The following is a 22,143-nucleotide window of genomic DNA, read 5'->3' as shown; positions in this document are numbered from 1 at the left end:
ATTACGTGACATACAATGAACCATTTTTGCTATTAACATTATTTTCAGTTGGTGAAATAATATTACAAATCTCTCCAGAAAACAAGCTTCACTTAAAATGCAACTGAAGATAATTCTCCCCATCCTCTAAAGGCCAACAACAGAAAAATACCATGGCTTGTGCAAGAGTCTTCTGTACCAGATTTACACAGCGCTGGTACACAGGTTCACAGTATGGAAGGAAGCCAGATTGCAAGGCAGTGGCAACCGAAGATAGGCACTGAAATGTGGAAGAAAAAGTAGTGAGTATCAGGGATATTCACTGATATGAGCTTTCAATTGCAGGCATGCATGTTTGCTACAAACAATTTCTTTTAGACAGGCCAACTTTTCGAAGTACATGAACTGCAGAATTAAGGAACTTCATAACAGTGTGGCCAGAGTTCTAGCTTTGGCCATGCCAAGACCCATGGAATTACCAACATCATTAATTCCTACAGCTCAACCCTATGTGTCCTTCCCTCAAAATATACCCTAATGAGCTCAATGCATTCTGATACACATATAGTCAATAATCCCACCAAGTCGGAATGGGGTTTATTCCCAAATAAAGGGGTGTAGAATTGTAAATGGGCATAGAATTAATCTCCCAGGAGAAGCTTCACTCGCGTGTGTGTATCAAGGAAAACTGCAAAACTATTAGTGAGCAGCTGGAGGAGGAGAGGACAGAGGGTGAAGAAAGAGCAGTGAGTGGAGGGGAGCCCTTTCCCCCCTCTTCTGGACTCCCTGCAAAACTCAACAAACCTGCTCTATCTGGAACTGGGTGTGGAGAGTGCAGCTGAATAGAACAAAGCTGTGGGGGAGCTTGAGGGAGTAGCACCCACCTTGGGCCTGCCCCTAAGAAACAAGTCTATAGTGAGAGACTAGAGTGATGTCTGCTGTTTCCAGGAACTCTTTCCATTGTGAGACTTTTGCGGGTGAGCTGAGAGTTTGCTTGGACCCAGAGGCTGAGAGCATCAGAAGGAAAATGAGTGTGTGTGTGTGAAACATTTTTATATGTAACAGTGTATTTTTGTAATATTTCGTTTAAGTTGTCTGTTGCTTCTTTTTTGTACGCTGCTTAGAGATATTTTTAATATATTAAGCATTAAAGAAATTAAATAATCAATCAATTACCTCTAATAAAGGGAAAAGATCTTTATCTTCATCCTTCAACATGTTCCATTTCTGGATTAATGGAGGCATAAGCATCTGAATATATTCCTAAAGACAATGAAATAAAATGACACATTTAAGTAAGCCATTGTAAATTCCATTAAATCCAACGTTGTTTCCACTTCAAACATGTGACACCATTTCCCAAAAAATCCAGTAGTATCAAAATTATGGAGGAATAATCTCCAAAGGTTTACCTTACCAACTGACAACCACAAACTCCCAAAAAGGAGTGTCATACATGGTCTGGAGACTCCCAGATTCAAATCTCACTCCATAAGAAAGATCACTGGGTAATCACTAGCTCTCAGTCTAACCTACATGACAGGAATGTTGAAAGGAGAAAGTGCACAAGTTCCAGCTTGTCAATATCTTCCATAATTTGTTGTGCCCAGAACTGGACACAGTACTCCAGGTATTGTCTGAGCAAGGCAAAATAGAATGGTACTATTGCTTCCCTTGTTCTGGACACTAAACTAGCCTTTTTTGCTGCTCTGCTGCATGACATTGTTGACTCATGTTAGCTTGTCGTCTACTACAGTCCCCAGGTTCTTTCACCTGGTAATCCAGGTGTCCCCCATCTTATATTAGTGAAGCTGGTTCTTCCCACCAAAGTGTAGAACCTTACTTTCGTTCCTACAGAAATTCATTTTGTTAGTTTTAGCACAGTTCTCCAATTTGATGAAGATAGCACCACAGATTTCATAATATTTCATAACAAACAGAAAGGAAGCAATATTCAGGCCAGTAAAAGATATGTTGAAATTTTGTTAAAGGATGATGGGGCAAATTGCTTGGTACTTAAGACAATGGAGTGTGTTGAAATATTCCCGCTTGCAACACACCAAAGTAAGGAAATAAGCCTCTAGAATGTAGGACTAATTAAGAGGTGAACAAAATTATCAGTTTAATCTGAATGAAAGGATAACAATACTTACTGGTTTGTTTAGATGATGGCCTACAGAATCTGCTAAAGTTCCTATGGCATCGTAAAGAATGAGCAGATTCTTATGCTGGTATTTACTAAATGCGAAGACCAGAGTATCAAGTATATAAGCGAGATAAGGAACAAGTTCTGTACAAGCCTCCTCTTCTAGAGTAGCAAAGGCACTAAGAAGCAAAAGAAAAATTTAGTATGCAGAATTAGAGAATGCACTCCTCTCTTTGAGACAAACACCTCTGAAGATGGAGAAACCCTACCTTAAACTGAAGTAAAGATTTTGCTCATCACCCAAGTATCTGATTAAAGTACTTGGCCAAGGTAGTCATATTTTGTTTGGTTTCACATTAAATTGTATTTAAGTGAAATACTGTTCTATTGCATTTCAAAATTGTTTCTTGCTTTGGGATTGTGTGAACAATGAAGAGAGGGTAGTAAATTATTTTAATAAATAAAACAAAGCCATAAACCTGAAGGGTTTTCAAAAGGCCCCAAGTTTCCAAGTAAAAGCTAGGCTCCAAAGGTACGGAAATTCAAAAGTGCTAGTGGGTGTGATGGGTTACTTGAATGTGCTTCTGGATTAAATTATTAAAATAATACCTAGAACAGAACTTGCTGACTTGACAATACACAGCATTCATGTTCTGTGCAAAGTGAGAATCAGTGATAAATGTTATCATTCCCACAAAAAAATTAAATAAAAGCAGCTATAACGAACAAGGGCATTTAGAACAGAAGAGAAACTCCTAAGACAACTTCAAAAATGTTTGTCTAGACTAATGAAAAGCTGTTCAAGATCAAACAGAATTATTATAGCACAATGAAAAAGGGTTTCACATCTCCACCCTGTTCTTTGAGGACCAATGGCAATACTTTTATGACTCTGACCTACCTGCAGGCAGCTTCTTGTACTCTCTTGTTGCTATCCAGGATGCGCTTTAGCAACTCAGTCATTAATGGCTTCAAGTACGTGTCTGGGGGTTGACTGACTACCCAGTGTGCATAGCGGCTAAGAGTCCAGCAAGTAATGGAGCGCACAAGAGCCTTTTTATCAGAGAGGCACTGAATAAGGTGAGGGATTAGCTCGGGAAGATATGGAATCATACCCTGCATACAACCTGTAAAAATAGGTTACAAATTAGACATGCCTAGCAGAATCTGCCCTCCATACACACACACACAAAGGAGTGAAGCCAGCATGAAAAAACAATCCATAATATTAACAAACTTCCAGGAGGTAACGTATTTTAGCAAACACAAGTGGTGGCTGTTGCCCACTGGGGATGGTGGAGAGAACAACAAGGAAAGAAAACAAGAGGGCAGAGGCAACTAACAACAGGTGGCGTTTGGGGCAGGAAGAGACAGAGATCACAACAAGCAGACAGCCTGCTTGAGGGGGGAGAGAAGGAGGAGAAAAAGCATAGCTAGGGGCTGACACGGAATGTAGCCTGTCCTTGAAAGTACTGACTAACCTTCAGCAATTGCTCCTAGTACTAGGATGCCTGATTCTTTCACAACCCACTCTGGATGAAAAAGCAGTTCTTTTAGAAGGGGCAAAATGTGTGGCAGCAATTCATCGCGGAATACATTGGCAAGGACATCAAGAGCAGCAGCTGAACACTTCCCTAAAATAGATACACAAACACACATTTAATACACCCGAGACACATTTTAGTTATAAAATTTCAACTCAATGCTACGTTCGTATTAATTGTAGGCCACAAAAGCTTTATAGAATAATCAAAACAAAATAATTCCATGCATATTATCAGGAGGTTTAACTGCTCAATTAGTTTTCATTACAGCATTCATGAAGGCAATTCACAAGATGTGCAACATGTTTTGAATGCTTTTATTGAATCACATCTGAGTAACACTCAAGACATGTATTAGGTAACAGAACTTTTTGAAAAGCTTGAAAAGTTTTATTTGCTCAACTGTGAGCATGATTTCCTAAAAAGGCCCTCAAACCCCCATTAATTTCAATAGGGTTTGTACTTCATAAATGGTTTTCACCCCTTTTATCGAAAAGCTGCAACAGTTGCAAAAATCCAGAAGAAAATATTCTACTTGTGCTCAGTGACTGATAAATTAGAAGTACAGTGGTACCTCTGGTTAAGTACTTAATTCGTTCCGGAGGTCCGTACTTAACCTGAAACTGTTCTTAACCTGAAGACCACTTCAGCTAATGGGGCCTCCTGCTGCCGCCGCAACGCTGGAGCACAATTTCTGTTCTCATCCTGAAGCAAAGTTCTTAACCTGAAGAACTATTTCTGGGTTAGTGGAGTCTGTAACCTGAAGCATATGTAACCTGAAGCGTATGTAACCTGAGGTACCACTGTACAGAACATAATCCAGAGGACTTTTAAAAAACCAAGTTAAGGGAATTTTTACAAAGTTGGCATTATAACTTCAGAACAATTGCTGAATCGGTGAACAATTGCTGAACAATAAAATAAGGACAATTGGTAGACTCTTAATCACAGGGTCGTGGGTGTGAGTCTCACATTGGGCAAAAGACTCCTGCGCTGCAGGGAGTTGGACTCGATGACTTGCAGAGTCCATTTCAAATCTACAATTCTATGAATTCACCACATAAATATTTTGACTGCACAGTATTTTATATGGCCTTACTTAAATTCCAGTCAGAAATAGTATCATCGTCATCCAGCTCATCCTCTTCCTCCTCCTCCTCTTCAATGCCATCTTCCTCATGCTGCTGTGCTACCGTCCGTGAACGGTGAAAGCGGGGCCTTATGTCTTGCTCACTATCTGGGATAGCTTCATCTTCTTCAACATCTCCCTATAATCAGAAACCAAAATGGCAAAGAGCCTATACATGCTGAAGTAATGTCAGTGTATTCGTTTTTGTATTATCAGTGCAGAGCTGAGACTTCAACATTATGTTACATGCCCTAAACCTCTGGGCACTGGGGTAAAGTAAAAGTGTGATTTAACTCTATTCACAAGATGAAGGTGGACTTCTGAGTTTACAACATATAAGCGCAAACTGGCATATTTCCAAAAACTTATCTTACTCTGGAAAATACAGCTTTCCTTATATTTTAGCTTCATAGCCACCCTGCACCCAATCCCATTGTTTAATTCAGTGCACTGAGTCTTCCCTTCATAGCCCATGAATCAACAAATGGGAAGGCTGCAAAAACCAGCAATGTTGCAAAAAAGCGGTCAGAGTCCACAAATAACTGAGAGTTGTTGAATGTTGCGTATGTTGCTGCGTATATTGCGCATGTTAAAGGCAAACGTTGTAAGAGTATCTAATATAAGGGACAGTGGCGTATCTTCAACAAATGAGGGGGGGAAAATCACACTTACCTTCAGGAGAATTATATCTATCTCTGAGTATTTCATGCCATTTACTAACACAGGTATCAACCTAAAGAGAAAGGACATTTCTTGAATATCAGCTGGTTTGCAGCTGTACAATTTCCTTTGCCTCCAATAAAATCTGGAGGTATCCAGGAAGCATTCATTGAGGCATCTATGGCTTCTTAGCCTCTAGCACTTACAGGGACACCCCCCCTTCAACCCCACTTGAAAGCATAAGATTTCAGCAGCCTTGCATACATCCCCAGTATTAAAAAGGTGTGTCAGTTATCTTCCTTGCACACACTGAAACACCACCAAGGTATACCAATGATCACTCTCAACTATGCTACCATCAATGCAAAAGAATGTATACGTTTTATACATGGATTCTTGCCTCTGTTCCCAAAATCCATTTTTTAAAAAAGACATTGAAAGCATGATGCAAATAAATTCTGAATCTATAAAATTATGGAGGGGGGGTGGGCGTAGGATCAACTTACTTGGTAAGATGCCGACACAGAACATCTTTACAAATTGGCTGTTCAGCCAAAGTCAGCCAAAACTCACAAGCCTCCAAAGCCACATTTTCATCTTGGTCCTGAGTCCTTTGTAGCATATACTACACAAAATGCCAAGAAAATAAAATGGCACAGGTGTCAGTTTCTTTGTAACTGTGATCTAATTAAAAAGAGTTTAATGTAGCAATCCACCACCAATGGGGTTGCTTACAAAAGTTGTTTTTTTAACTGAAAGTACCAGCTAAGCATGAACACCACAGTTAATTCATTTCTTTCCCATTGCACTGACTGACCCTTTATGATAATATTTTTTTTGCTCAAGCTCATATTTCACAAACAGCTAACCATTGGTAGTTGGTAGCGTGAGTGTGAGAATGACAGAGAGTGTGTTCCTAGATTATTCCGCTTCCCCTAGATTTGCATGTTTCCTGCATTATCATTTAAACCAGTAATCACTGTAGATGTAGATTAGTGTTAATTTGAAAATACGTAGTACCACAGTTTTACAAACTGTTTTGCTTGGCAGCTACCTAGTGCTGACATTTCCAAGTCTGAGAAAGTGCATTCTTTACTTGGGACTGGTCACATGTATGAGAAAGACAGAAGGAAACCCTTACGGGGCATTAAAATCTTATGAATAACTAAATAATTTTCTCCATGCCACTCCCAGTGTCCAAAAAAGGTATTCCCATGATTTTAGGAATGTTTGCTAATCACTGCAAACTGTATCAATATACAGAGCAGTTCATAATGAGATTTCTCCATGTGATCCTATACCATAGCTGTCAACTTTTCCCTTTTTTTAAGGGAAATTCCCTTATTCCAAATAGGATTCCTCACAAGAAAAGGGAAAAGTTGACAGCTATGTCCTATACACTGCAAAGATCACACTTAGAAAATATGCAGACATTTGCATGTGAGAACCAGCACTTGCTCTAATGCCCTGCTAAGGATATGGATGGAAGATTAAGGCCCGCTAAATGTTGCTAGATTCCAGCTTTCATCAACTCCAGCTGATGTCCAACAGTCAGAGATGATGCTGGGGCAGGCAAGGGAGTTTGTAAAACCTTGCAGATCGCAGTTGAGCCATTCTGAATCAGGAAATTCACAAAATGTGTTTAGGTATCCACACTTCACAATATGGCAAATGGGGAAAAAGATCACAAATATAAAATAGAACATTTAGAACAATCCTCAACAGTGTATTTGACTTGCAATGGCAGCCAATACATATTTAATCTAGTACAAAAACCCTCAAGGCTAGATTACTGCAATGCGCTATATACAGAGCTTCCTGTGAGATGGTTCAGAAACGTCAGCTAGTGCAGAATTTAGCAGCCATGTTGCTCACCAGAGCAAGATGGTTTGAGCATATTACACCGATCCTAGTCCGACTGCACTGGCTACCAATTAGTTTCCAGGCCCAATTCAAAGTGCTGGTTTTGACCTATAAAGCCTTAAATGGCTCAGGACTGCAATACATCAAGGACCGCCTCTTTCCTCATCTTCTGAGGCCCTTCTTTGTGTGCCTTCTCAAGAGGTCCGGAGGGTGGTAACATGAGAACAGGCCTTCTCTGCAGTGGCTCCCTGTCTGGAATGCTCTCCCCAGGGAAGTTCGCCTGGTGCCTTCATTATACACCTTTAGGCACCAGGCAAAAACGTTCCCTTTTAAGCTAATTGTTGATTTGATTGACATCCTATGCCCTTTTAAAATGATGGGTTGGGGGCATTATTGGGTGGTTGTTTTTATTTTGATTATATATTTTGTGGTTTTATATTTTGATTTTTTTTCTGTGAACTGCCCTGAAACCTCTGGGTGTAGGGTGGTATACAAATTAAATAAAAAAATAACCCCACATATGCAGAAAAATCACTCAGCGAATTTAAGTAGTATGGCTTTCCTTTTACATTTGACACACACATGTATGTCTGAACATATGTGAATCTCACCCATTTACTTCTCCCTCTCCTTCTACACACAAAAAAACTGCTATTGTGTATTCATTTGTGTTTAATCAAAATTCAAAAAAGTTACCTCAACAATACTAATCATGTGAGGAAGTAAGCGGTCCATTCGAACTTCCAGTAGCATCACTAGAGCCCGACACACATTTTTACGTACTTCAGGCTCCTCATCGCCCGCCAACGCAAAGAGATTCTGTTGAAGGGGAAAAGGTGTTGTGAATAGGAGCAAACTAAATGGTTTACAGCATCTATGAGGTTTAAAATATGTTGTTTCGTTTTTAGTAATCCCCTTATTTGGAAGGAAAGAAGTGGATCTAAATATTATTTTTTTAGAATTATTATTTTGCCTTACTATCAGATTTACTTCAGAGCTCCAGCAGTTTTTTTTACTGTGTTATAAAGATAAAAAGATTAACTTCATTGGGGGAAAAGCATCTGTCAACTGAAATAGACATTTTTACTGGATTAGCTCATATTGGGGACTGGGGGTCTGTTGTGTTTCCTCAAGCCAAAAGCTATTAGGTGAAATCCAATGTTGCATGAACACACTTCTGCTTGCATAACACCTCCCATGCCCCCCTCAACTCTCCAGCACTGATTTAGGGGAGGGGGCAAGCAGGGAGAGGAGACAGAAGGAAAGTTCTGTTGTGCACACAGAAGTCAATTCCACTTATGCACAGACACCAATGGATTGCATCCATTGCATAGCCATAAAATTTCTGCTTCTAAGAGCCTTTTGGCTGGGCAGGGGGGAAACACTTATGAAACAATTGTTATAGTGGGAATTCTACCAGGTTTGATATCTGCAGGGACCATTTTTAAGTTTCCATTTAATTACTACTGTAGCTCTTCACAAGGAAGGATCCACAGTTCGTGGCTACCCCAAAATTGTAGCCATCAGCCCTCCTCCTCACCAGGTAAGCCCACTGGCCTTTCCCAAGGGAAGGGAATGTGGGAAGCATACCAGGTTGCACGCAGCTACCTGACAGTGTGGCCTGCCAGGCCAAAATGGTCCCCAACCCCTGCTATATATATAATACAGAACCTGAAAGCAGCTATTGTTCAGAGTTCTAGGCTCTGCAATGGTTTCACACACTAATCAACTTTACGACTTCACACATTGCATTCTTACCCTGCTTTCATGGTGTGGGAGACCTGCATGTTTGTGTTCAATTTCCATAGTTTAATTAAAATTTTATCAACAATTTTAAAGGATCAAACTCAGAAAAGATAAGAAACTTTGTGTCACCTACCTCAATAAATCCATCAATGTGCAACATAAGAGCCTGAGTCCTACTGATGATAAACTGATTGACACATGCAACTGCATGGGACCTACAAAATGAATTTTTTTTCTTTTAAAAATCAAATAAAAAAGTACACTCACCACTTCTAAGACTCAAAACAGATTTGAAACTGATGTGTGAAAGAAACCAAAAGCTATTTTAGTAGTACAATGGCTATAGCATGTGTGTATAGCAACTATTAGCAACCAGAAAAGACTCAGGAAAAGTAAAAACATTCTACACCAGTTACAACCAAGTGTAATCTCCAAAGCATGCCCAAATTTTAAGTGAGCCCAAGGATTTACAAGTTACAAAACATGAACACTGCAGCTGGGATCCAGAGAGGTCCAAAGTCAAGGCTCTTTCCAAATGTCATACACACATTAAGATTCAAGTGTGGTTAATTGAGTAGTTTGGGAACACTAAGATGTGGGGCGGGGGAGAGAGAGTTTACATCCAGGAGACAACTGGAGGTGTTTCTGTTAGTATCCAGTAAAAATACACCTACGTTGCCTTAATGACAAAAGTTTATTGACTGGTTTCCCACTTGTACTTGGTAATCACTTGCGTCACAGCAACTGCCTTGGGCAAAAAGAACTGACGCTTCTGGTTTACAATAGTTTCCCTTCCTAGAGGCCAGGTAAATCGCTGTTTACAATGGTGCTAAGCTCCAGTGAAGTGAACCATGCTTTCATGAAACGATGCTGAGGAACTTCAGCAAATGCAACGCATTTGTTCAAAGTCTCAGAAACTGGAAGAGTATCAGTCAGACTAGATAAACAATTTGTTTTTGGCCTGAAATGGCATTCAAGTTAGCCATGTTTAAAATACCTTCCCATAAAATCTTGCTAACTGAAGTATGTGAAAAATGTGTGTGTGTGTGTGTGTATACAAACATGCATGGTCATCTCTTACCTTATCTTTGGACTGCTATGCTTGAAGAACTGTAAAAACTTAGGGATCATTATATTGAGAGGGCGATCTAATGCATCGCTATCTAAGATTTCAGCAGAATCTTCACAAATCTTCTGAAGAGCTCCAAATGCACCCTGCCAAATAAACACACGTTCTGGTGATTGTTTGAAAATTCTATATGGACACCTTATTATTTTAGAAATCCTCACTCCCTTATCTCAGTACACTCCTATTTAAAAAATAACACCTGGTAGCAATTTCTAGATTAAAAATGCAAGCAAAAGAAAATCCTGCTGGAACCAATCAGTTAGACCTGGCTGGGATCCTGTAACCATTTGCTGTGGAAGTAAAAGATGTAGACTGACTCCAGGGATGAAGTGGGAAGGTTTCCCCACGTTAGCCTCCAAAGTGGATGGAGTGGAAAGCACCCAGCATCTGGGCATCAAAAAGCAGAGGAAGTTTTGGCACCCAAGCATCCTGCCTAAAGTATTCCCAGATCTCCTAGAGCTAGAACAACATAGGTTAATGAGCAAGATTGAATAAATGCAAAAATCTGCATGAACAAGTCTTGCTTAGCATGTTCTCTTGGATGTCTCCAATACTAAACAGGAATTCTTTTTTTTGTAGGATTGCATTGACATGTGAATGAACATTTGCACACTTGAGTATCAGGCAGCAAAAAAACTGGACCTTATTGAGTGTCTGTTATACAACAATTGCCCCAATATTTCAATCAACTTTCACTGAGAGTTATGCTATTTTCTTACGGGTAACAGATCAACACTAATGTGCTTGGGTGAGCAGGATCATTTAAATCGCTTTTTGGAAGATTAAAGGTAAAAATAGATTCCTACACTGTTCAGTAGTAATTATGGTTAGATTACAATGCAGTTTAAATGCAATTTAAAATTTGGTTATCTTCTACCAAATGCAAATGTAGTACTAGATGGAAAATAAGTCATACCTCACAGGTATTGTAGTCTTCAGAATCCAGTAGGCTACAAAGCTTTGGTAAGAGGTCAGGCCAATTCTGCAATTCTCCTTTTGAGGCAATGGTTGTAATCAGGATACCTTGGATTTGTTGGAAAAAGAATAAAGATAACCAACCCATTTAGTATTCTGATGTAAGCATACAAGTGTTAACAAATGAATTATATCGGAAACAGGAGCAGTCTTCCTCTCTAGAATATTAAACAGAAAGATGGTTTGATCTTTCGGCCTGTGAACAGAATTAATTTGATAAGTAAAGAAATTCCTTTGCTCTCAAATCCATCATTTTTCTAAAGCTACAGAAATATTAAGTGATGAAATCAACATTCCAAGCAACACTGTTTAACACTAGGCAGATAGATGGCCACTGCTGGCCATTACTACAGGGGTTGAGGGAATCTAGCAGGCAGTGGTATAGCTACATATGCAGCTTTTCAACTGCGTATTTACAGGGCAGTAATGCCTCTACAACTCTAGCTGCAGGCAGCCATTTATGGCAGCTTTGGGAACACTTGGGGACCACACTTGTTCACCTAAAGTAAACATGTGAATACCAAGTTATACTAGTGCATAAAGATCAATAATTTTGCTCTACAAAACTAACACCAATCTTAACACTGACCACACTCAAACTGATCGCTGGATTTGCCTTATAACAAACCATTTATTAGGTTCAGATTATGGAACTACTATCCCCCTTAGGCAGAGTTGCTAAGTCATTCCTCTTTGGAACAATTACCAGTCAGCTCTGAAAGATCTCCGAAATACCTTCAAAGCACAGAAAAAAGCCAATCATTTCAGTCTGAAGACATTTAGCTATACCATAAAGCTATAAAAATATTCACACTCTAATGAGTGGCAGAGGGAAATAAGAGAACTATCAGTAAATAACCAGTACAAGCAAAACAGATTACACTAAACTTTTCTAGCGGTAAAGACTTCAAAAGAACAATTTCCAATGTTGTGGCTCAAACCTAATGTTGAAACCCTGTGCACATTTACAAGGGAGCAGGGAACTTACTTCTGATTAAAATCATTATGATCCAGCTCCAAGATATTCAATGTACTGAATGGCTACATCACAAGTAGTGGTCAAGAGGATAGACCTACTAATATAAATAGCTTCTCTTAAACCATTTGCGGAACACTGATTCATATAATCCTTCTTTAAATATTGTAGTTTATAGAATCAGCTAAGAAAACACTTCCACTTGCAAAATGTGGCTGTGCCAAAGGAAACGTGCTCCTCTCCTACTTCACAGAATAAAATATGACCTGTATTTGCATTCTGTAAGTAAAAACCCCACCTTGATAATCATGCTCTACACATTTTCCTTAAAATGTTACATTTCAAAAGCATGGAAATTGTTATTTATCAACATGGTTTGGAGGTGTGGAGGAGACTGAACTGTGGAGAATTTAGCTGCGTCCAGCAAAAAGCCATTTAAATGTTTCAGAAGTTAGCCAACCATATATTCACAGAATGTAATCGATTTTAAAGTAATTGCTTCCTTGAAGTGCAAGGAGAAAGCTTTAACCCATCCTCCTTTCCACATGTCAAAACAATGTCACCATACTCCACACTCCAATGACTAGCTTCTGGGTAGCAGTGAGTTTGTGTTTCCAGAAATGGGGAATCAGCCACGGTTTCTCCTCTTCCCAGTAGGTCTTTGTGCAACCTGATAACTGCACAGCACCTAAGAGTTTCATTCGGATCTCTGCTACCTCCTCCCACATTCTGTCTGAAGAGTCTTACCAGATGTGGACCCCTTCCACCTGCTAATCTGATGAGGAGTTCATCAGAACCTTGCCCACCATTTTGTGATTATTTTGGTTAGCCCAAGAGAAGGTATTGCCCTAATTTTTTTATGAGCCAACACAGCTACCTTTACTTTGTGTGTGACTTTTCATTGCAAAGACTTGTAGACAGCAACTACTTTCTTCTACCCTGAACTAACATATAACACACTGCTGATTGTCACTACAACCAAAATGTATATATAGTAAAGTCTTGTTTATTTAACTTGTATACTGCCCTTCATCCGAAGATCTCAGGGCAGTTCACAGTCAGCTGAAGTTTAAAACCCATTTCAATTTTAGTCACAAAGATGAAATATTACTTTAACACACAACTTGTCCAGAAGCATAGTAAATGGTCAAAACAAAAACATCTAAAGAAAGAAAATGTTGTTTTCTGTGAAGATAAGAACAAAGGACTTGGAAACCAATGATATATTAAACTGATTTATCTCAAAATGTTTCACTACGGGTAATATAGACCACAATATTCCAATATTACCGTAATTAAAATATTGAAGTACAGTACACTATCCTATCCAATCAGGTTGGATTGGTACCCTAGCATATTTGGACCTCTCAATTATTAAACAAACAAACAAACACATTTTAAGAAACCCTCTAAAACATCTCTCCCAGAAGCTTTCAAGTCATTTAGCATAGCATGCAAACAGTTGCCACCAAGAACTGGCCTACAAATACTTTTAAATACCTGCAACTCACCTACAGTGGCTCTGATTAACGGGGAGGAGTCTCCAATATTGTTTAAGCACTCGCTTTTAATGAAATCAGTTACTCCATTAGGAAAATTGTGAAAGTGAGCTTTCACATTATTCTTCAAGATGAGACCACTCAACGACCGTGTAGGTTCATCTAAAATGAAGAGTTTTAAAGTGGAATTTAAATATTTTAGTAAAATAATACATACTCTACAGAAGCTTTAAACACAGCTAATATTTCATATGGCAAATCTTTATCAGGGACACATTAAAATTAGCTGTTAAAAAAAGCCAAGAACTTGATTGTACAATATAAGTGAAGCACTCCTTTACCTAGAAACAGGACACACCAGCCATCTTGTAGCAGGGCTCACAATATCAAGTATAAAATTTAAATTGTTTTATACTTCATGGCTGTCACTAAGGAATAAGGCCTATGGTACTAGAGTAATATCTTGAGAACAACACCTCACTTTGTCCAGAGTTTATTTATCCTGTGCTTTGTAGTGGGAAGCCATCTGCCCAGAATACTGTACATGTGAAGGTGGTGACGGTCCTGTGTGAGTGCCTGGAGGTGGTTGGAGGATGGATGGCGGCAAACAGATTGAGATTGAATCCTGACAAGACAGAAGCACTGTTTCTGGGGGACAGGAGGCGGGCAGGTGTGGAGGATTCCCTGGTCCTGAATAGGGTAACTGTGCCCCTGAAGGACCAGGTGCGCAGCCTGGGAGTCATTTTGGACTCACAGCTGTCCATGGAGGCACAGGTTAAATCTGTATCCAGGACAGCTGTTTACCAGCTCCATCTGGTACGTAGGCTGAGACCCTATCTGCCTGCAGACTGTCTCGCCAGAATGGTGCATGCTCTGGTTATCTCCCGCTTGGACTACTGCAATGCGCTCTACGTGGGGCTACCTTTGAAGGTGACCCGGAAACTACAACTAATCCAGAATGCGGCAGCTAGACTGGTGACTGGGAGCGGCCGCCGAGACCATATAACACCGGTCTTGAAAGACCTACATTGGCTCCCAGTACGTTTCCGAGCACAATTCAAAGTGTTGGTGCTGACCTTTAAAGCCCTAAACGGCCTCGGTCCAGTATACCTAAAGGAGCGTCTCCACCCCCATCGTCCTACCCGGACACCGAGGTCCAGCACCGAGGGCCTTCTGGCGGTTCCCTCACTGCGAGAAGCCAATTTACAGGGAACCAGGCAGAGGGCCTTCTCGGTAGTGGCGCCCGCCCTGTGGAACGCCCTCCCACCAGATGTCAAAGAGAACAACAACTACCAGACTTTTAGAAGACATCTGAAGGCAGCCCTGTTTAGGGAAGCTTTTAATGTTTGATGTATCACAGTATTTTAATATTCTTTTGGAAGCTGCCCAGAGTGGCTGGGGAAACCCAGCCAGATGGGCGGGGTATAAATAAATTTATTATTATTATTATTATTATTATTATTATTATTATTATTATTATTATTATTATTAGGACCTTCCCACGGCCTGCATCAAAATTTAAGGAAAAAGAAATCCTAAAAAGTCTTGTCATGTGAATAAGTCTCATTCTTAACTACTGTATGGCAATGCCATATTTTCACCTCCAATAAATAAAAAAAAGTATAAGGCAGATGAGGGTTTTTTATACACTAAAACCCATCTGAAAAGAAAAGAAAAGAAAATATTTGCTTAAAAATAAGTTTCACATTAAGGTACAATCAAGGAATAGAAACTATAATACAATTTAGACCCTATTAGTATATTTTTACTAAAAAGCTTTCATTTTTATCTTTTAGTCAAATACTCAAACAAATGCCAAAGAAGAATCTGTATTAACCACATTTTGGAAAGTTTTGACATAGGATGTCTTAATTGCTTCTTTGTCCCCTCCTGGAAGGGACGCAGGTGGCGCTGTGGGTTAAAGCCTCAGCGCCTAGGACTTGCCGATTGAAAGGTCAGCGGTTTGAATCCCTGCGGCGGGGTGCGCTCCCGCTGCTCGGTCCCAGCGCCTGCCAACCTAGCAGTTCGAAAGCACCTCCGGGTGCAAGTAGATAAATAGGGACCGCTTACCAGCGGGAAGGTAAACGGCGTTTCCGTGTGCAGCTCTGGCTCGCCAGATGCAGCTTTGTCACGCTGGCCACGTGACCCGGAAGTGTCTCCGGACAGCGCTGGCCCCTGGCCTCTTAAGTGAGATGGGCGCACAACCCCAGAGTCTGTCAAGACTGGCCCGTACGGGCAGGGGTACCTTTACCTTTACCTTTACCCCTCCTGGATGAATTGGTGAGCCAGGCTAGATACCGACATTCTAAGAATGAACCCTGTTGCTTATTTAGTTAAACAGAATTTCAAGTGTGTTAAAAATATAGACTTCTGTTGGAAAACATTCTATGATTTGAACACCCAGATTAAGGCTGAAGTCCTGCATACACTTACCTGAGAATAAATTTAATAGAACTTAACGTGTCTTTAGTTCTAAGCAGGCCATGAATAGGATTCCACTGTAACAGGAAATAAAATAGCCAAGCACAAAACCCAAACTAGAGGTACACTTCCTGCATAAAGACCAAATCCTACCGTCACAAAAACCAGTGCTTTTTTTATTATCCAAATGCCACATTTAGTAAGAATCCGGAGCTTGAATAATTTAGCAGGAAATACATGGTTATGGATCCAAACACTGGCCTTTAGAAGGCTCTAACAGGGAGCCTTGCATCAAAAGCTGGATTAGAAAAGAATGTTTTATTTTTTAAAGATGGATGCATTCTTACAGAGCCAATGTTAATGTATAGAGAGCTAGATTACTAAAGGGGGCATAAAATATCTAAACAATTGGCAGAACTGACTTGCACACAGGAATAACAGTAGCTCAAAATAAATGAAGACTAGCAAAAGTGCATAATTTTGTGCACTCCCTTAAGCAAAGGTTCTCTGCTTCTCCCCTCCACAGTTAAAATATCTGTACTATTTAACATCACCATCATTTTATAAATGTTGGGGGGGGGGACCCTTGCCCTTGAACAACTTTTGCTTTTCTGTAAGATATTGTAGCCATGTTAACACCATGACTAGTTTCATTGACATGAAAACATCTGGGTTTTTTAGTAAGAATCTTGGAAAGCTCCACCAATACCTGTTACTCACAACCCTAACTTAAACAGATGTGCTTGAAAGCAAATTCCATTTATTTCAAAACAACTGATCTTGGGACCACAGCATAAGGAACATTTGATTATAATCAAGCCTACAGACTATATTTATGTATGTACTGAATTCCTACAGTGCCTTTCATCACACACAGCAAACACAGTATGATTGTAATCTACAAAATTGCAAGTAAAAAGCCCCCAAACATGAAAAGTGCCTGCGTATTTTTTCTAGTTTTGTGAGTGCTTATTAAAAATGGTATAGAGCTAGTGACTCACCTTCAGATTTTAGCTTCGTAAGAACAAATATCAGGTAGTTGTTGAAGTCTGGATACTGATTGAGCTGTTCCAGTTTCTACAGTAGAGCATTCTGTTAAAGACCATTTCTTGTGCATTGTTTGCAAGTTCTCAATACATATAAACATGCAGCTGAAACTGTTTTGGTTTTTTGTTGTTGTTTTTTAAGATCAAAACTGGAAGTAAAAAGTTTCTAACTACTGACAAAGTGTAATCAGGACAGCAAACACAGCAAGGTACTTCAGTACAAATCTGGAGGTCTTGTTATTTGCCATTTAACTGGCTGTCAATAACAAGGAACATTTGCCACCAACAACCACAATAGAAAAAACTGGAAAGTTAACGCAGTACCATGTGGAAGCATGCATAGCTATGTCTCCCTTCTGCTGTTAAGAGCTTCCCATACAGTTTCCTAGCTCTCTGCTGGATGCAAATGCAATGCAGATCATTGCTCTTCCCTGCTTAGTAGGGGTTAGCATATACAGAAACCATTCCTCCCCATCACTTGCCTTAGGCCTTGTCAAATCCAAAGCAAATGGCAGCAAATTAGTGTCTCTGCTGGCCTCAACCCATGAGACTCAAGCAATGAAACACAACTGCCATCAGCCCCAAGCCACGGCAATGGTCAGGGGTGATGTGAATTATAGTCCGTAACATCTGGTGAGTACCACATTGGCAGAAACCCAGTGCTAACTTTTGCAACTCACCTAGATTTTTGCTGTCATTTAAAGTTAAGTTACTCGCAGACTGGCTACTGCGAGAATCAACTGATGCATACAGATTCATTTCAATATTAAGTGAGCATACCTGTTTACACTATGCATGCTTATACATCCTATAGGTTAATCCCATGCACACCTATTCAAAAACAAGTCCCACTGGGTCCAATGGAACCTTCTTGAGAGTGATAGGATTGCAGCCTTAGGCTGCAATGAAAGCTACTCACACTCTCAGAGTCACGCCAGCTTTGAAAGATTTGTACCCATGTCTAGGATTGCAATCTAAATCTGAAACAATGTGAAGATTTCAGACATTTTAGAAATAAATAAAACTTTGATAAAGTATTCTAGTAAAATGCTGTTGCAGACAGTAAAGATACAATCTTGTAAGCCCATCCATGGGAGCAGACCCCATTGAATTAAATTTAACTCCTTTGAAGGCATGTATACAATAGCATTGTAAGTATTTTAAATAAATATTTGTATGTACACATGTAGACATATGGTTGTTATAGTTCATCTTACTAACAATGTCAGAAAGATGTGCAAGCCATAGAAAACAGTGTGGTGTCGCTACAGGAGTGTTTTCTGTTCTCTTCTATTGAGTTTGATTACTCCCAAGTTATTTTCCAGTGTTCTTGTCACTTTCAGAGATGTTGAAGAAAGCCAATGAATCTATTTTAGCAAAATTAGTCTGGCATTCTAGGCAATGCAATGTACCCAATTACTTTTCCCTATTACAAAACATCAACTGAGCATACTGCATGTTGATGTATCAAACTCAAGACGGTAGAAAGTGGTCAAACACATACCTATTTCAAGAATGTATGTTTTAAAAAGGTGCAGCTTCACCATCTATCAGCAGCTGTGATATCATACTTCTAACCAGAAACGAACCAACCCAGCAATCAGATTATCAGATTGGGCACAAAGCAATAGGAGAAACTGTGAACTGCCCTGAGACCTGCGGGTATAGGGCAGTATGCAAATTTAATGAATAATAATAAGAGTGTACATTACTTCTGAATATGGGCTGTTAGCTAAGCCCTTCCTACACCCACTTAACTATCAAAGAGGTAGGAGGGACATATCAAATATTCCAGCCATTGAGCAATGCTTTGAAAACAATATCTGCTTGTATCTTCCTACTATCTATATAAAAGCATATTATTTTTGTAATTTGTAATTAAGGTTCCTTACAAATAATGGTTAAGGTGCTACAAGGACTCCAGTTAAGTAGAAAATTCCTTATGTTCCCACTGCTTTGTCAACGGTTCTCAAAGTGTAAGAACTTCAGCAGAGAAGCCTAGACAGTTGTCAAGTAAGGATCAAGTTTCTCACTGATCCTTTTGCAAGATGCAGGTCATGACATTCATGTCAGAAAAGTAGTAAGTTCGTCCCATTTGGTCAGCCAAAAAGCAGGCTAGTGGCACAATGGGTCAGTGCGTCTGGCAGTTAACCAGAGGGCTGATGGTTTGAGCCCACCCAGGGATGGTCATGCGCAGGATTCCTGCATTGCAAGGGGTGGACTAGATGATCCTCAAGTCCCTTCCTACTCTACAATTCTATGATTTTCTACTCATAGGGAAATCTACCACCTTAGCTGCACCCATGGACTGTTGTGACACTTTTCTGCAATTAGGTTCCAAAATAGTTCGTTGTCCCTGACAATAGCCTACCCCGAGGGAGTGTAGATGGGAAAACGAAATAAGGCAATCTAGTGTGACCCAGCATAGGCTCATAAAATTGGAGAGTTGTGGGTGAAACGTCACCCATCATGACCACTATTTGTAAAAAATGAGATTTTTTTTTTTACATTTCTCCCATCCGTTTACTACACCATGCTCAGTGATATTTCATTGTAAAGTACTCTGGAAATCTGAATTTAATGGGGATAAAACACACATTTGTAAACTGAAAATCTGAACCATACCTATCAACCACCAGTTGTTCAATCATTTGATTTTAGTAGCGCTGTGCCTTGTCGTACATTTTATGTTTGATTAGCTGCATGCTTTTTACTTTGGTTCAGCCTTCTGAATCATACCCAGATCTCTAGTCCAAGGGAAAACAAACACTGTAACTTTGGACCCTAATGCTATAAACATACATCCGCAAGCTTTGTCTTAACCATACCAATGGACATGTAAGAACTACATGCTTTAGGAGGTTTCAACCGAGAAACCTTTGATTTCATCCAGCCTTTAGCAGAAGTATGAGTGTCTCCTATACGCCGACATTCAACAAGCAAGCCCCTCCATCAGCTCTCTACCGAGTCCACAACAGACAATGGGTCTTCACAATGCAACAAAAGGAAACGGGGGACTAACGGTTTGCAGCCTATTTCCCCACTTCTGAAGGTGACCCTTACCCTCTTCGTCTGCAATAGCGACCTGCCGTCCTTTCTACCTGTTAAACGAAATGCCAACAAAGCCAGCTGCCTCGCCGGGCGCTATCAATCACACGTGCGCCGGAGTGGTCCGACACGACTCCGTGCCCCGGGGGTACAAAGGACCGCTTCTACACGTGTCTCGTCCAAAGCCAGTCAGGTTATCCAGAGGAACCACCGGCGGAGGGCTGAGCTGGGGGAAGAATTCATGGCCGAAAAGGTCCTCCTGCCCAGACCCGGAGATGGGGGGGGGGGGGGAGAGATCCCGACACCGGAGCTGCCAAGCCTTTAAAAAGCCAAACGGGGCTCGGCGCCAGGCTGGCAACAGGTGCGAGGCCGCGAAGCCTCGCGGGGCCAGAGCAGGGTCGCCGCCTCCGTTCCTGGCGGTTCAAAGCCCGCGCCACGGCCGGGCGGAGGCCGGGCCTACAACTCCCCCGGCCTCCGCCAGCCGGCGACCCCGAAGGGAAGCGGCCTCGTCCTCCTCCACCGCCCGGCGGAATCTCTCCCTCCTGCGCGGCTCCTCTGCCCTTCCGGCGGCGGGGGGCCCAGGCGTTGGGCCCGGCCGGGCTCCCGCCGCTGGCGCCCGGCCTGGCGCTCCCTCCTTCCCTCCCGGCGCCGCCACCCCTTCGGGAGGAGGATACTTGTTGCACGGCTCTCTGCGTGGTGGTGTCCGGGGACTGCGACTCCTTGAGCAGCTGCAGGATCTGCTGGAGCCCCTGCTCGTCGGGTTTCCACTCGTACTCCATCTTGGCGCTCTGCAAAGACAACAGGCGGCGGCCGCCGTTAGAGGCGGCGGAGGAGGAGGCGACGCTAGGCCCGAGCGGGGAGGGCAGCGCGGCGGAGGAAGCGGCGGCGGCGGCGCTCCCCGCGGGTGGGCCCGGCCTAGTTCCCTCCCCCTCCCCCGCTCCCCACACGGCCGCCTCCCCCCGAGCCCCACGGACCTGCTGCTCGCTTGCGCTCAGCCCCGGCCGCCGCTGCCGCCGCCTACTGTGCGCTGCGCAGAGCCGACTGAGTCACGGAGGAGAATTGGCAATCTGGCTCGGAGAACCCGGCCGCGCCGCATCCCCCTGGGTCCTAGAGCCGCCGCTCCCGCGCCGGGCTGCTGACTTCTTCCCCCCGCCCTCGCCGAGAGAGAGGAGAGCTTCCCCTCGGACCGCCCAGCCGAGCGCTGAGGGAGAGGAGAGGAGGCCGCGGGAGACAGAAGAGGCCGCCCCTTTAACCCGCGCTTGTCGCTGGGAGGCCTGCTAATCTAGACTCACCCCTTCCGACCAGGCTCTAGGGGGCGGCAGAGAGCATTGGGGGGGGTCTCATGTTATCTATAGTTATCCGTATAGTTAAAGCTATGGTTTTCCCCGTAGTGATGTATGGAAGTGAGAGCTGGACCATAAAGAAGGCTGATCGCCGAAGAATTGATGTTTTTGAATTATGGTGCTGGAGGAGACTCTTGAGAGTCCCATGGACTGCAAGAAGATCAAACCTCTCCATTCTGGAGGAAATCAGCTTTGAGTGCTCACTGGAAAGACAAATCCTGAAGCTGAGGCTCCAATACTTTGGCCACCTCATGAGAAGAGAAGACTCCCTGGAAAAGACCTGATGTTGGGAAAGATGGAGGGCACAAGGAGAAGGGGATGACAGAGGACGAGATGGTTGGACAGTGTTCTTGAAGCTACAAACATGAGTCTGACCAAACTGTGGGAGGCAGTGGAAGACAGGAGTGCCTGGCGTGCTCTGGTCCATGGGGTCACGAAGAGTCGGACATGACTAAACGACTAAACAACAACAACAACATGTTATCTAAGCAGGCCGGGATGCAGGCGAAGTCCTCTCCTGCCCAAAGGAAGCAATGCCTGTTACCTACATTTGAGAAATTCCCTAACAATTTCCCTCCTTGAGTCTCCCCACAGGCCTAAAAAAAACCCCCAAAACGTCACTACACCATTTTCCTAACA

The 22,143-nt window shown here is 41.9% G+C and overlaps 1 protein-coding gene across 2 annotated transcripts in view; it reads right to left on the bottom strand.

The window, feature by feature from the left end:
• Positions 1-21,516, bottom strand: part of TNPO1 (transportin 1) — a 33,104-nt gene extending 11,588 nt beyond the window's left edge. Inside the window, exons 1-16 of one of the 2 annotated variants that reach the window (XR_014556282.1) lie at positions 21,136-21,516; positions 20,836-20,949; positions 17,069-17,144; positions 13,659-13,808; positions 11,113-11,219; positions 10,149-10,282; positions 9,201-9,282; positions 8,018-8,140; positions 5,965-6,083; positions 5,471-5,531; positions 4,769-4,937; positions 3,607-3,759; positions 3,027-3,252; positions 2,133-2,304; positions 1,156-1,242; positions 152-259 (exon numbers count right to left, since the gene is read on the bottom strand). Coding sequence is in view for 1 of the 2 variants with exons in the window: in XM_083703195.1 (XP_083559321.1) it covers positions 152-259; positions 1,156-1,242; positions 2,133-2,304; positions 3,027-3,252; positions 3,607-3,759; positions 4,769-4,937; positions 5,471-5,531; positions 5,965-6,083; positions 8,018-8,140; positions 9,201-9,282; positions 10,149-10,282; positions 11,113-11,219; positions 13,659-13,808; positions 17,069-17,144; positions 20,836-20,940 (1,872 nt within the window). In the remaining variant the exon portion in view is untranslated. The remainder of the gene's footprint in view (positions 1-151; positions 260-1,155; positions 1,243-2,132; positions 2,305-3,026; positions 3,253-3,606; positions 3,760-4,768; positions 4,938-5,470; positions 5,532-5,964; positions 6,084-8,017; positions 8,141-9,200; positions 9,283-10,148; positions 10,283-11,112; positions 11,220-13,658; positions 13,809-17,068; positions 17,145-20,835; positions 20,950-21,135) is intronic. The other variant, XM_083703195.1, reaches the window with a different exon arrangement.
• Between the last annotated feature and the right edge of the window lie 627 nt (positions 21,517-22,143).

The sequence above is a fragment of the Podarcis gaigeae genome, assembly GCF_964106915.1.
Source record: "Podarcis gaigeae genome assembly, chromosome: 11".
Lineage (NCBI taxonomy): Eukaryota > Metazoa > Chordata > Lepidosauria > Squamata > Lacertidae > Podarcis > Podarcis gaigeae.
Note: the sequence above shows the minus strand (reverse complement) of the source record. Positions and strands in the feature narration are given on the sequence as shown.